We start from the raw sequence: 16,631 nt of genomic DNA on the forward strand, positions 1-16,631 counted from the left end.
ACAAAAGCAAAAATAAACAAACAGAAACATCAAACTAAAAAGCCTCGCACAGCAAAGAAAATTATCAACAAAATGAAAAGGTAACCTACTGAGTGAGAGAAAATATTTGCAAATCATATATCTGAGAAGGTGTTAACATCCAAAATATGTAAAGAACTCGTACAACTCAATGGCAAAAAAACCCAAACAAACCAACAAAAAAACACCTAATTAAAAAATGGGCAGATCTAAATAGACACTTGAAGACATACAGATAGCCAACAGGTACATGAAAAGATGTTTAACATCACTAATCATCCGGGCAATGCAAATCAAAACCACAGTGAGGTATTGCCTCATGCCTGGTTAGAATGGCAATTATCAAAAAGACAAGAAATAACAAGTGTCGGTGAGGATGCAAAGAAAAGGGAACCCACACCCACTGCTGATGAGAATATAAGTTGAAAAACTTATATTCTATGAAAAACACTATGAAACACAATATGGAGGCTCCTCAAGAAATTAAAAATAGAACTACCATGTGGTCCAGCAATCCTGTTTCTGGGTATTTATAAAAAGAAAATAAACATTGGTTTGTAATCATAGAAGTCTGAGGTTCTTACTTCGAACTCCTATGTTCTCAAAGGTCAAGTTACATGTCAGACACTTTAGTTATACATATTTAATAAGACTCAACGACATATACCTGCTTTCTATATTTTTCAACAAAATATGTTTCAAACAGCAATCTTTCCCATTTGCTATAGATGGGAAAACAGGCTCAATACATTACTGAGGAAAACTCAAGGTGGTCTGACAATCATAAAACCCTGCTTATCAATATATGAAAAATGCCCTTTATCAATAGTAATAAGAAAGTTGAGATAATTCTACTAACTACAAAAGGATACAATGATTGACTTTTTTAAAAATTTGTGGTTAATGGTTATGTAGACATGAGGTTATCAGCATTCATGATAACATGATTTTAACTACTCTCTTCGGAATCAGCCAATGCCACATGACCCTCTAACATCTTCAAGGCACCAGCCACGCTTACAACAGGCAAATATAAAAACCGGATGCTGACTCATCCCCTCTTCCCCATGACTTGCCTGAAAGGCAGGGAAACTTTTTATTTGGAAAACAGAACATACTCTGGAATCTAATGAACAAATTGAACTAACAAGCAACATAGAGACAGACTCAGAGAGAGCAGGATGACAGCTGGGCGGGGAGGGGGCACTGGGGAGATTAAGGGTGAAGGAGTCAAGCAGACAGGGAAGTGACTCATGGACATGGACAGGGGTGTGGTGACTGAGGAGGGGAGGGGGATAAGGGGGACTAGTGAAAATGGAAAAAAAATACTTAAAAAAAATAAAGCAGTGAAGTAGAAGAGATTCAAACTTAGCTCTGCTTGAAACCCACCCCCCCCAAATACTCATAACATCTTTAAAAAGCAATTCATATGCTAAAATGCACTTGGATTTAAAACAAATCAAATCATAAAATGATAATTAGACCGAAGAAGCCCAATTCAGAATTTCACTATAACAAATCTGATCTCAAAATTAAACGACAAACATTACAAGAATAACAACAAACAGTTGCTATACTGTTTTATATGGTGATAGGGAACAAAACTCATGCAGGATATAATTAACTACCCCCCCCCCCCCCCTTTATGGTCCAAGAGCAATTAATTAAATGATCCACCTACTCTTTGTAAGTTCCTGTTTCGGGATCTTCCGTCATGACATCATGCAGGCCCTCCACCGAGATGTTTATAATTCCACAGAATTTGTCCTGAATAACACTAGAATACAAGAGGAGCAAAACAGGTTCAACTGGAGTATTTCAACAGGTATTTCCTTTTTCCTAATTATACTGTTGAAGATGAAGAGAAATTTTAGTTCTAAAATACAAAAGAAACTTTCAAACTATTGCTTGCATTTAACATTAAAATTTTCTCTTTCACTAGATTATCAGTGTGTTTAAATAGTAGAAACATAGATTACATAGGAAAGAGATGCTTTAATATTATTTAACTTATTATAATAGTCTTGTGTTGATTTTATAACTAAACAGGTATAGATACAAAAATGTTAAAGATTAAAAATCTCTACTCTTTTAAAAAGATGCCATCCAGAAAAATAAAAGATAAGCCATAGACTGGGAAAAAAAATTTTGTAAAACATGTATCAGACAAAGAACTTGGATCTAGAATATATAAAAAAAACTAAAAACTCAGTAAGACAAATAACTCAATTTAAAAATGGGCAAATGTTTAAATGGATACTTCACCAAAAAATATACAGAGATGTCATATCAGCACCTAAAAAGATGTCGTACATATATCATTAGTTATATGGGAAATGCAAATTAAAACCACACTGAGATTTTAATTAAAAATAGAATTAAGAAGACTGACAATACCAAGTGCTGACAGGGATGAGAAACAACAGGCCCTCCCATACATTGCTGGTAAGAATAAAAAAATGGCACATCCACTTTGGAAAACACACTGGCAAATTTTAGGAAGTTAAACACACTCCATATAACCAAGCAATCCAATTTTTAATCATTTACCCAATACCAAAACAAGTATCTTCAGATGCATCTATTAATATGTATAGTAGTATTATTCATAAAAGTCCCAAACTGCAAATGATCCCAATGTCCATAAAACTATGGGACACTTATTTAATGGAATAGCAGTCAGCTTAATAAAAGGGAACAAAACAGATACATGCAAGAAAAACATTACCCTAAGACATAAAATATACTCAAAAGGCTACATATCATAAGACTCTATTTATATGACTTTCTGTAAAGGCAAAATTATTTATTTGATCAGTGGCTGCCAGGCAAAAAACTAACGGGAACTTTTTGGGGTGATGGGAATATTCTATATCTTGAGTGTGTTAGTGGTTACACACTGTGTACATTTGTCAAAACTGTATGCTGGCCCTGGCTAGGTAGCTCAGTTGGTTGGAGTGTCATCCCAATATGCCAAGGTTGTGGGTTCGATTCCCAGTCAGGACACATACAAGAATCAACTAATGAATGCATAAACAAGTGAAACAATAAATTGATGTATGTTTTTAATTTTTCTCCCTTCCTTTCTCTCTCTTAAAAATGAAAAGAAAAAAAGAAAAAAAAAACACCCTGCATGCTTAAAAGGTTTTACTATATGTAAACTATGAGGCCTGTCCAAAACAATTCAATCACTGTTAATATAATGAGGACAGTTTGTGGACACCCATGCAACCTGGCAGCCAAGGAGAGTGGACTGGAATGTGCATGTATGAACAACAACGACTTCACTGTGCTAGTTATTGGGGGTGGTACACACTCTTGAGTGACATGTGTACTGTGTGGCCATCACATTCAAAATAACTGAGTGAGTAGAGCAATGAATCTGCATCAAATTTTGCATTAAGATTGAACATTCCTCCGTGTGGGAACTATCTGCATGATTCAGAAGCTGCAGCTATGGGTAACTGGTAGTTGGCAACATGTCCTCTCATACATCACATTTCATGCAGTTTTTTTGTGAAACATCAAACCACCCAGGTGACGCAGCCCCCTACAGCCCAGATTTGGCACCCTGCAACTTCTGGCTTTTCCCAAAACTAAAATCACCTTTGAAAGGGAAGAGATTTCAGATGGTCAATGAGATTCAGGAAAATACGATGGGGCAGCTGATGGTGATTGGGACAACTGTGTGAGGTCCCAAGGTGCCTACTCTGAAGGGGACTGAGATGTCATTGTCCTATGTGCAATGTTATCTTGTATCTTCTTCAATAAATTTCTAGTTTTCACATTACCTGGCAGGATACTTTCTGGATAGGCCTTGTATACCTTAGTAAACCTGGCTTTCAAAAAGTGGGAGTACATACCCCACCCACTGGCACACTAAATTATAATACTTGATTTTAAAACTAACTGAATAAATTATAACTTTTGTCTCCACAGAACTTACCCCTATCAGAGATATATGGTGTTTCTCATACTGCATTAACATGCATAACTAATTTTTAAAATGTTGAGTAAAGTAGTTCCCAATGTCATCACTTTGGGCCATGCATTTCCATCTCTGTAAAGTCAAAACTCTTTGTCTATACACTCAAATGTGATCAGATTTTAGAAAACTAAATCACCACATGAGCAAATAATAAACAGGTGATATCATTCGAATACATTTTAGTCTGCATATTACACTCTAATGCGGGACTATATATGCTTGATGTTACTGTATTTTCTTTATATAAGAACAAAAAAATCTCTGAAAAAACATATACACAGTCTATGTTATTAGGTCTCATTGAGAAACACCCTGAAATAAAAAATTTAAAAAACAAAATTTTTAATTGAAAATTCAGCTACTCTGCAGTCCTACTGAAGTTAATTCATTTTTCTAGGTGTTGGTCCCCTTGTCTGTAAAATGAAGGCTGGAGTCAGGGACGGCAAATGCATGGAGGAAAGGCATTTCCCTTCTCACTGCAAGCAGTGCACCCCTAATCCATCAGAGCATGCTAAGCAGGCTGGGTCTTAGAGTCCTGCTATCACCACTGATCGCAGTTAGTTAAAACAGAGAAAAGCCCTCTAGACTACAGCTTCCAAGGCTCTTTCCAGTGCTTTCTGCAATACTGTTTAGAAAGAATCCACTCAGACAGCTTGCCTTTTCTACTCACATCACCTCGAAGCATCAAAAATTTTCACAAGAAATCAGTGTAATTTCTGACTACTGTGTATTTGCTCAAAAGACTGATTATGAGTTTTCCTAACAGATACCTGGCAACCTGAGAGTGACAACGCTCTGCTACATGGGTGAGTGTTAGTTACAAGGGAGTATGTTAGAGAGAGATAAGAATGGTGAAATTGGACAACCAGCTCATTCGATTAGAGGTTTTACTTCAAACTGTCATACTGGTAAATGCTGGTGCTACCAGGACAGGCACACGTGTTTCTGAGAAGGTAGTGACTTGTATCTTTGCTACATGTAATTATGAAAAAGTAATTAGCAATATGTTGAATTAATAAATGATACAGTTCTAGCGCCCTAGGCCCTAATTCGGACATGAGCATTCACAAGACATAGCCTTTGAGGCTAAGAACAGATTTTTGATAAATCAGACTGCAGCAGAGATAAAATAAACTTTACACAGGTCTTGCCAAAAGCAGTAACTTCACCCCTTTCTCATAAATGGTGAGATTGTTTAGATGGCACTGCTGCAACCAGAATAAACCCTGAAAAGGTCTAAGAAAAATCTTATGAGTTCAGAAACTTGAGATGTATCGAAAGCCAAAATACAGAATTAATAAAGATTGACCGAAAAAAGGTGTTAAAAAATTAGAATAAAGAATGGATAATGATATTCACAGAAGCTGACTGGACACAGGCGGAGGACACTGTGCCAACCTCTGCTCAGCCTGCCCATGCTGCTCAGGAAGAAGGACCGCTGTCCCGGCCCTTGCGTATTCAGGCTCCGAGAGCTCTGTAAGTAATGCGACCCCTGGAGTTCACCCTCTCCCTTCCCACCTCTGCCTCCAGCTGAATTTCTAGCTCCACCAAGTGACCCGCTTGGACAGACGACTGTCTAGTGAGGGTAAGGGAGAGAGGGGAGGCAACCTCAGTCAGTTGGCAGATCAGTAACTCTTGTCACTGGAATGTGACACGCTGCACAGAAAAGCACACGAGAGACAGAGCTCTATGCAGCTGGAGTTTGCGGGGTGGGGAGGGTGAAGTCCAGCAGACTGCAAAAACCATGCTCACCCTGGAGTACCTATTAAGTGCCATTGGGGATGACGCACAGACTTGAAGTTCACAATAGGGGAGGAGGACTATGGCCCAAAGTGGAAAGGTATGAAACCTGGATTTGATGGGAAGAGTTGATTCTATATAGAAAAGAAGAAGGACTGAAGAAAACGAGTGGAAAGCAAGTAGCCACATTCTGGGATGGGTAAGACGAGAGTTATACAATGATTACCTTCAAAGAATTCAAGTTCAAAAAGCACTTGAAAGGATGCACCTCAATTATCACATTAAGCAGTTTGGGAAAAGTACCACCCAAATATTAGGGATAACAAAAAGCCACAAAAGGCTTGTACTTTCCTGGCATACAGAACGCGTATTTAAAGAAAGTAAGTAGCGAGAAGTTGTGTTCTTTTTCTCCGCTTGTAAGTATCTTAAAATGTCCCTTCTAAATGTGTAAACGTAACATTTTAAAATAAAGGCTTTAAAATGTTTCTTTTAAAAAGTATTCATTATGAAGTCCTGAATATTAGACTTTCGCTTCACTTACTCACAATACTCCAAACCTTGTCTTTGACAAATTAAGAATTGATCTTGTATTTTAAAATATACTATTCTGAGTAAAATGCTTTAAAGTTTGATTAGACATTCAAAATAATAAAACAGTCAAAAGAGAAATATAAACCCTCAGAGGAATAAAAGAAAATAGGTTTGGACAAAAAAGAGGAAATGATAAAAGGCATGCACTTAGATAATCTCACATACGCTCTCTCTTCAAATACAAAAAGCAGGAACTAGGCATTACTTTCTGGGTTTTCCCATTTTTAATTAAAAAAACACCCCAAATATTTTGTATGTGTTATTGGAGTTATGAGAAATACTTTATTAGAATAATTCTCAATGTGTCATCTTCTAATTGTCTTCTCATGTCCTGACACGTTCACATCCGGTGTCAGGTATGATGTGGAAAAGTGAAGGCAGACAGAGAAAACATGTAATTTTAGGTCTCATTCAGGTCTTAACCCCTCAAACCAGTACTAACTAAGAAGTGATCACCTAGGACACAGCAATCTAGAGCCCTGAAAAGATAAGCTGAACTCCTCACTAGCTTCTACAGTACAGCTAAAAACAAAACAAAACACAACACAACACTCTGGGGCTGAAGAAAACAAAATGACGTGGTTACTGAATATTACAGCCAAGGCTTTACATCTTGGTGGGGTCCCTTGAGCAGATTTCCAAAAAACTGGCTTGTGCAGTATTAATAAATATGAGGCGTGGTTATACCAGGATACCAATTAATTTATAAAGAAAGAAGTCATTAGAATAAGAAGTCATATTAGCCAGGCCAACCCTTCTTGATGAATAGGTCACCATAGTTAAGTTCACTAATTTTAGTTAACATTTTATGAGCCCATTCAATGTGCCTGCCACCATTACAGGCCCTGGGGATAACACAGATGACCATGCTCAGGAAACGCAGAAACTAAAGGAGGCTTGAAGTTAGTGCACATAATTTCGTGTGCACATGGGGAAATGTGTTGCACTTTTGAATGTTACCTGTTCTATGGTTTAGAGGGAAAAAACAGAAAAATTGCATTGCAAACTCAGGGGCTCATCAGGAACTGAAAGTCTGCAGGAAAGACAAAGAAATTAACAAATGGGATTTTCTTTTTTTGTTTTAAATCAAGTTATGGTATTCTGAATAGTTAACTGCCATTTGACTCACTACCTGGCGCTCATCTAAAGCCAGTGTATCCTTTCACCTGGATGGGGCTAATGAAGCACTGGAAAATTACAATTCTCTAGTTCTCATCCCTGGCTCCAAGGGACTTGATCATTCTACCTCTTCTCAAGATCTTAGAATTTACAAGTTAACTCATATTTCCTTGACTGCGTTAGAAGATGCTCCTCCTAAACATGCCCCAATTGTGATATACACTTATTTTCATTTCACAGTGCTAAATGGGATCCACCTGATCTGTTTCTTTTTTACTGAGGGCTTCAAGCATGCAAATGGATGCTTTCTATTCCAGTCTCTTACATTTCATTCTTTCTCCTTACTTTAAGAACTTTCAAGGGCTATCAAGAGCCTCAGCAATTTCTATTGAACCCACCTCTCCAAAAGTGCATTGCATTACTCTTCCTTTCACTACTTCTAAGCAGTTAAGTCAGCACCTCCTGATACAACAGTTCCCGACTCCTGTACCAGCTTAATCCCTATCTGCTCCTCCAATGTTCTTCCTCAATTTTCCATTCAACTCACACTTCCTCAGTGAAGCCTCCCCTGCCCACTCGTGAACGCACTGTAATTGAGCACTCTGTCCTTTGAATTTCTAGGAGCATAAAACCTCTGCAATAGTCATTTGGCATGCAACTCATGTGGCAGCGTTTATTCTACCTTTTCCTAATGTCCTTTGATTTTTCATGCCTGCTCTCCCTAAGATTGTAAGTAACTTGAGGCAGAGCCCATAGGTTATGTTTACATGTTTATTATGCATAATGTGAACACTCAATAAATAATCAGGGGGGGTTAATGACCCCCAAAGGTTTTATACTTCATTTTAATTACAAGCATGGAGAGCCAAGTTGTAGATTACAACTTATTACAACTTATTACTCTACACTAGAAATGAGGCAGAACATGGAACAGAAGGCAGCTGTGTTGGAACCTACTGTATTTTTCAGACCATAACACACACCTACGTTTTAGAGGAGAAAAATAGCAAAAAATATTTTTAATCCAAAAATGTGGTAAAATATTTAATAACATAAATAACCCCCCCTGCCCCTCCCCCGTGAGCCTGATAAGCTACATTTGGACTATAAGATGCACCCCCATTTCCCCCCCAAACTGGGGGGGAGTGCATCTTATAATCCCAAAAATATGGTATTTCTGAAACAGTCATTTGAGAAAGTGCAAGGAGAGTTTAACACCAAAGATAAAAGAGGAGAATGAAAGTAAAAGAGCAGAAGGGAAGTAAATCCAAAGGAGAAAAGTATTAATGAGCACAACATGTCCCTCCTTTTTACTTGCCACAAACTCTTTTCCTTTTCTTACTTTACACACTTGGCTGATATGTTTATCCACACAGGCACAAGTTACAAATAGACTAAAGAAAGAAGACAGGCCTTTTCAAAGATGGGCTAGTTTTGTTTTCCAATTACGCGTTTTCAAGTATGTGATAAGTGATGTTACAAATATACAAAGATTAAATAAATAGGTGGGAACAGGGAAAACTGTACTCAGTAAGCAAAGACCAACTAACTGATCATTTAAAACAATTCCACATGGTTTTCAGTAAACTTTTTAGTCAAATGCACACAAGTAAAACTATAGTTCTTAATCTTGACTTAGTTCCTAAAGGTATGATATTTTAAGGCATTTTCTGGGCATGTAAAAGTATCTGTAAAGTATATGATTGCAGAAACTTTATGAATAGTGATTTCTCCTTGCTTTAAAAAAATATGTACTTAAAAATCAATCCATCTTTGTGTTTATTCACCCAACTTAAAAAACCATGCAGACTTAAAATTATTTAACCTTTTGTATCATTATGAACCCAACCACAAGTGTTCAGAAAACAAAATGCCTCTAGAAAGATAAAGAAAAAAATTTAATCCCCAAGGGCATAAATAAATGAAATATTCTAATATTCATTTAGTTAGCCTAAATAGTAAACATTAGATTGAATTGGAATTTTAGCTTCTTTCTTCTTTACCAATTCTTATTAGTATTTTTCTAGTGAGCATTTTACATTTCCTTTTTTTTATAGAACTGGTCCATTGTCATAGCGCATGTCCCTGAAATCTCTTCTCTGTGATGGATTCACATATTTGCACAGCATCTTCATTCCCGTGGACAGAGAAGAACAGGTATGCAGAAACAGACAAAATTTTCAGTTACCTTTTTCGAACAGTTTCATAATATAAAACTGATGATTCAGTTTTTCATAGTTACAGGCCCAAGAAAAAAATAAATCACTTTAAAATTTCTTCAGATCTATCCAGACAATAATTATACTGTTGGTATATCAAATATATATTTGAAGTTATTTTCACATTGTTATATCTCAAGTACAGGCGGTCAGCCAAATTAGGATAATTTAAGAAAATAAAAAATTTTTAAGCACTAAAAGCCACAATCAAATGAAATACTCTCTTAGCTGTACTTTTCTGCTTATGTTGTTTACGAGGATGCAGCAAAGAGCAACAGTTTATTGAGAGGAAATGGCAAAAGAAGAGAGCCTTGATTTATCAGTCTTACTATGAGATTCCTACTACATCTGAGGCTGCAAAGTGGTGACATTTACACTAAAATTTGTTTGTTTTTATCCCCTCTACATATTTTCCAGGACCAAGGCTGCATGCAAATACTTTTGTCATTTAAATGGAAACATATCCTTTCTACACAGCCATTCTCTGCATGGTCATGGAAAAGTTTATTAATAAGTCTAGATCCCCTGAAAAATATGAGCAAGGAAATGAATAAAAAATTTCACTGTGGAAATTCACTAAGTATTTTAAAGTAAAGCTTGGATTTTTTACACCCAACAGTGATCTTTACAAAGGCTTTTACATTATAAACCATTCCAGTAAAAAACTTTGAGTGTACATACACAAGGGGGACAGCCATTAGTAACACAATAAAAAATAACTGCAATGATCTACGAGAAGAAAGTGCAATTTATGTAGTTTAAACATTGCCCAATGAAGACATACTGCAGTCCCATTAAAAAAGGAGATGAGGATGTGAGGGAGATCTGGCTGCGACATCTGTCACCCCATTGATCACCAGGGTTGATTCGGCTGATCTGGCTGGCTAGGTGGGTGTCCCCTTCCTCCCTCACCGATCCATGTGCGTCTCTCCCGAAGCTGCGTGCTTGGTAGAAGAGGATGACCTTCCCCACTAGAGGAGAGGACTGGTCTTCGGTCAAGGGCATGTGAGTAGCTGCGTCCCCTGCTAGAACCTCCAAACAAGCTCTCAAAAAAGGAGATGATCAGTGATTGGTACAGAACTATTTGGAAAAGACATTTGGCTGAAAAAACCCCCAATCAATGCCTGTTTTGGATGATTGTAGAAGTCACTTGACAGATTGGTTCTTGTTTTGTAAAAAGGAATGTAAAAGAATTTCCGAAAGATTTGGTAATTATGGGGTTGAGGTATAACCTCACCACTGTGTATGTGGAACACAGTCGAAAACAAAGCTATGCAATAAATAATTACAAAGTAATCATGAATATATACCTTCAGGACAATTTTTTAAAGCTGACTGTGCTAATGCTATTCCAGTTATATGAAATGGTTCTTGTGGCCTGGAGTCAAGTTCCTGGGAAGAGCTGTGTATCACAAAGCTCAGACCAAAATGAAAATAATGCGCTCTGGAAAACAGTGTTGTATGATCAAAAGGGGACTTTGTTAATAAACACACTGACGTCAAAAATTTATATGAAGCAGTTGAATAAAACTATCCAGAAATGAGAAAAATCTCCCTAGAGTAATATTCTACATTATTTTAGAGTACGTCTATGTAATTACACTAACAACTTAATACAACAGAAATCTGACTATTTTGTTATAGTTCTAGAAGTATAATGAATTCAAGCTGACCAAAAAACCTTACATATATTTTTCTTATAGGGAAAATATTATAGTTAAACTGCCTTGTGAAGGTTCAATGCCAAATTCCACCTCAACACTGCCAGCACATACAATGACCTCTCGGAGTCTGGACACCCCAAGTACATCTGCATCCTTCTCATCCTTTCTTGGCAGTCTCACAGGCAACTCAAACTTAAGATATCTAATACCAAACTTTTGAGTGCTTCCCCAACAAAAACAGAGAAAACAAAACAAAACAAAATCAAAACAGGCTGTCTTCCAGCTGTCCTTATCTGAAGAAAGAGCAATGCTATCTAGCTAGTGACTCTAGCCAGAAACCTGGCATTCAGTCTTGACCTTTGCTCTCATGTACTCTTCCAACCCCTGACTCATCATCACACCGTCACATTTATCTCTGAATTTCTGCTTGTCTGGATCTCCATAATGGACACTGTACAAGTCAAATCTGACTCTCGTTTGTACCACTGCGTAACTCCCCAAATAGAGACACTTCCACTCCCGGCTTCCTCCAATCCATTCTCTACAGAGCAGACCAGAGTGCTCTTTTGCAAGGTCTTACCAGCTCTCCCTTGCTTTAAAGCAAGAACTTACCTTTCAATAACTTCCCGTTACACTAAAAAATTCAAACTTCTAATCACAGTTTACTCACCTGTTTGACCTGGTTTCTGCCTACCTCTCTCTTACATTTAACTTTTCATACTACTCTCCAGCTATACCAACTTTCTTTTCGACAATTTCTAGCCTTGCAGCTTTATTTGCGGAATTCCATCTGCTAGTAAGTCTATTGCCTCAATTTCCTTGGTTAGTTGTATTTAGAGTAAGGAGTGTGATCCTATAATGGAAAAAAAACTCAGGTTCTCCTTCCTGAGTAGGGAAAAACCCTGTTCTGTTCTCCCCTTCTGTGTTTCTCTCCTGTGAGTCTCCTTACCACTCACACTCGCTACTTTACTTCTGGTCACCAAATGTGTGGGGGGGGAGGGGCTCTCCACAGCAATTCTGTGATGCCAGTGGGATATCCTACCATTTAACTCATTTCTAACATTACCTGGAGACAGTGTCAGATCCCACGGGTTAAGGGCTCAGTCCCACAAGACGGCCCCCACCACCATCCACTTCAGAGGCCCGTCCCAAGCCCAGGTTATCTATCACCTGTGCTTCTGACCAACTGGCAAGTCAGAGGTTCTGGTGACACCCTCCTTGAGTTCAATTCATTTGCTAGAGAGGCTCACAGAACTCAAAGAAACACATTTGCCAGTTTATTAAAGGATTTTAACGAAGAGCCAGATAAAGATATACATAGGACAAGGTCTGGGAGGATCAGAAGGGCGGACTATTTTCTATTACCTCACCGGTGCCCATTCTAGAAGACTAGAAAACAGTGCTTACGGAGGCTTTCACAGATGAAAAGCAGATGATTGAAGACAAGGAGTTTCAAAAGCCAAAATATGAAATTATACTAGAACATAAAAAGTTTTGCTCTGTGGGATCTCCAAAATATTTAAAAAATGTAAATTTATTGAGAGGCTAGGAATTGAGGCTAGGAAATGGATGTTATATAAAAGGTATCAGGCAAAAAGTACTAACATTTTCCAAAGCCAATGATCTAAGCACCGGCAAGGGTTTACGCACATGTACTGGAAACTCAAGAGCTACGAGAAGACATGGCGGCAGAGGGAAGGTAACATATGCACAAGGTCTCCACACTATTCAGGATCAGAAAACTACTCACTTCTAGCAAAATAGAGCGCCCTCCACTCTATCACACTGATGCCCCTAGAGTCAGGAGCAAGGAAACAATGCACGTCTGAGCCAGCAGCAGGAATACTGAGCATTCCTCTCATTCATGCTGCTTTGCCCAGGATATTTCTCTTTTAATCCACACGGCTTCCCACATTGAAAGCGTGCGGCCACAAGAGCCTACTAACTCCAGCAGAGTGATGACTAGAGGTAGAGGGCACTTAAATGAACAACAACTATGCTTCAGACAGTGCAAGACTGAAAGAACGGGCCCATCACCAAAACAGATGCACATTTCTCCCTACTTACCTAAGGGATCATCGGCAAGTCCAATAACCGAAAAAAAGACACGTAAGTTTTAATGAGAAACAAAATGGGTTTTATCAGGAGAAAAAAAATTGAGTTCCTACTTACTGAGGGAGGGTAGAAATAAAACTAAGTACTAAACAGAGCAGCCTTTTACGTGGTTTCACATACTCCATTCTCCTCCTCCTCAGTCCAAAGCAGCACGTTTTCTACTGTTTGGCTCAGTCACAGGAGACAAGGAAAGGAATGGGATCCTTAGAATGAGGAAGGACAGTAAGCCCAACAGAACATGAGGAAGTACATGTAGGACCAACTCTGTAGGAAAGCCCAGCTTTAAAGCTGGTGAGTCCTGTAAAGGGTTCTCTAGGTTTTCTTCTACCATTTTTACACTCCTTAAAAATAAATATAACAGATTTTACTGTTGGCGTTGTGATCCAAGTACGATAATTAAATAAGGCCCTCATTACATGAGGTTCCCCCTCCACCTTAAAGCGTAAGCATTTGGGTGCTTATTTATCTCATAAGTTCAAGAAATATCCGCATATATGTTTCATTTGAATGTTCTATTTCTTGACCCGAGCAGTGGCTACACAGGTGTATATACTGTACGTGGTTTATACATTAATAGAAGTTTTCTGTGCTTGCTTTGGCAGCACATATACTAAAACTGGAATATAGAGAAGATTGGCATGGCCTCTGTGCAAGGACGACACAGAAATTTGTGCAGTGTTCCATATTTTTTGGCTCAGTAGTGGCTTGAGCACCAGCTTGCAAACGAAAGGTTCACCAGTCCGCTTCCCTGTCAGGGCACATGCCTGGGTTGCAGGCCAGGTCACCAGTAGGGTGTATGGGAGAGGCAACCACACATTGATGTTTCTTTCCCTCTCATTCTCCTTCCCTTGCGCTTTCTCTAAAAATAAGTAAAATCTTAAAACTATTGTGTGTGGTCTAATGGTAAATATTTATCATGTATGAATATTAGTGTAGCAACATCTGAATAAATTCCACTACTAGTTGGAGGACCTCTACAAACAAAATATAAAAGGCAATAGAATAGAAGGGAATAAAAACCTGTCCCACTGTTGCTGACTCCAGACACAGGTGGCCATGAGGCAAAGTAAATGAACAAAGTAACCCTGGAACTTTATGTATGAGGAAGTCAAGGACTCACTAAGAATGAGAAGTGGATGGAAAACAAAGAGGTATCCAGAGTTCCTCTTTCCTTATTACGAGCTTCAGACAATTCCCTCCCTCTCCCACAATGTCTCCCCCTCAATTCCCAACCAGTACTTAGCCTCCAGCTATCAAAATACTGGCAATTCCTCACTTTGAGAAGATTACAAGACACCTTGATGGTCCTTACCCTAGGCTTCTACCCCATCACCTAGAACCTTCTATTTCCTGCTCATTCCTGAAGTTTCTGTCCCGTATCACTGAATCTGACACCAAAGTCCCCAGTTATCTCAGAAGTGAGAGGCATGTGTCTGAAATTCCATGTTGGAATTCTAAGTGCATTTCCAAGTTATAATATTATAAATACATGGTAGTTGACTTCTATACTCCTCATTTGGTAAGGATGGCAGGGGGAAGGAGTGGGGAGGGATGACATTTTGGGGGTATATACCCTGGAACCTTAAACCACTTCTTATAAAATTCAGTGGAAAAAATGGAAATGTATTTAAAACTATCCCTCTAAAACACAACCATATTAAGTTAGAGCCCACCTATTTTTCAGTGCTCTAATCAAGAACCTCTAGGAAATAGTAAAGAAATACAGAAATCTGAAGAGTAAGCTTTAGTTATATTAAAAATATTACTTGGGCCCTGGCCAATGTGGCTTGGTTGGTTGAAGCGATTGTCCAGTGGACCAAAAGGTGATGCATTCAATTCCTGATCAGGGCACATAACCCGGCTTGCAGGTTCAATCCAGGTTGAGTGTGTGTGTCTACTTGTGTATATGTGTGTGCGTGTGTATAATTTGGTGTCAACTTGACTGTTTTGTTCAAGGCAGTGCTGCTCAAAATGTGAAAAATTAAAATACAGAAATGACAGCAGAAAACTTCTATGGACATATTACTTCCAATCAATTTTACCTTATCTTTTTAAAAAACTGTGCAAATATCAAACAACAGTGAAATATGAGCTGGCTAACATTAGTGAAAGGAATGGCTACTGACAAAAACTGGAATTAACACTTAATGAATATCACTGTGTACAATTATAGTTCTATATAGAAATTGATATTAAGATGATTAAAGTTTTCTAGTTTATAGGGAACTGTTCCGTGTGGTATGGGGAATGTAGTGCAGCCCCCACTCGGAAAGGCCAGTGGGGAGTGAGTAAGCACACTGGACCCACGCCCACAGACAGGTTCTCCCGTGGGGAATCAGGCCTGCATTGTACGTAGGCTGCTATGAGACTTGCTTTTGCTAAAACTCCCTCACCCTGGATTGAGGCAGCAGATGTTACTGCATATCTCTAAAGTAACTTCCTAAATCTGTGCTAAACCTCCACACACACGGCCACAACGCACGGACCCTGCCGGCCAAGGTCCACATTACTAGTTGAGCCTAAATCAATTAGAAATTATATACAAAAACAAAAAAAAATTTGGTAGAATTTCCAAATTATCTTCTTTAAAGTGGGTGAGAATTAGTTTTAAGAGCAAGATATGTTGTTACATGGATTTTTCTTAACTTCAAATAGTCAACTCTGCTACTCCTAATCATATTTAAGATGTAATATAGGTGGTAGGGAAGGGAGACATGGAGTTTTCAACTTCTACTTTAATTATTTCTGTACTGTTTGAATTCTTTTTTTCCAATGAATATGTACTTTAGTAAATAAAGAAAAAATCTAGTTGAAATTGTGAGGGGTTGGGCAAACACAACAAAAAAGTGTATTATTAAAAATATCTTTCAAGGTGAAACAAATACCACATATTCTTCCATAATAAAACAAGCAATTCATGTAAGAACAAATTTTTTAGAAATATATTCAGGTTTTCTCCTAAAATCACAATCAAGGACATAGATGGCTTTAAGCTAGTCAGGAAAATGCAGAACACTGAAAATCCTTGGGGGGAAGGGGCTGCAGCTTTGCCTTCTCTGCAATTTCCAGTACACCCCAGAAGCACTACAAAGCTCCTTTGTGCTTTTCTCTCAAGTATCTTACAGCAGTGGTTCTCAAAGCATGGTGCCCAGACCAGCAGCTTCAGCAAACTTGTTT

General features: G+C 38.2%; 1 protein-coding gene and 1 non-coding gene across 2 annotated transcripts in view; one reads left to right on the forward strand and one right to left on the reverse strand.

Moving 5' to 3' along the window:
• The window catches only part of IPO11 (importin 11), a 182,199-nt gene that overhangs the window by 22,165 nt on the left and 143,403 nt on the right, over nucleotides 1–16,631 (reverse strand). The window contains exon 28 of the mRNA XM_024578651.4: nucleotides 1,700–1,795. Within this exon, the coding sequence (XP_024434419.2) occupies nucleotides 1,700–1,795 (96 nt within the window). The remainder of the gene's footprint in view (nucleotides 1–1,699; nucleotides 1,796–16,631) is intronic.
• Nucleotides 14,041–14,144, forward strand: LOC112321223 (U6 spliceosomal RNA). The gene has a single exon (XR_002976503.2). It is a non-coding gene; the product is annotated as a U6 spliceosomal RNA (small nuclear RNA).

Source organism: Desmodus rotundus, chromosome 1, assembly GCF_022682495.2.
Source record: "Desmodus rotundus isolate HL8 chromosome 1, HLdesRot8A.1, whole genome shotgun sequence".
NCBI lineage: Eukaryota > Metazoa > Chordata > Mammalia > Chiroptera > Phyllostomidae > Desmodus > Desmodus rotundus.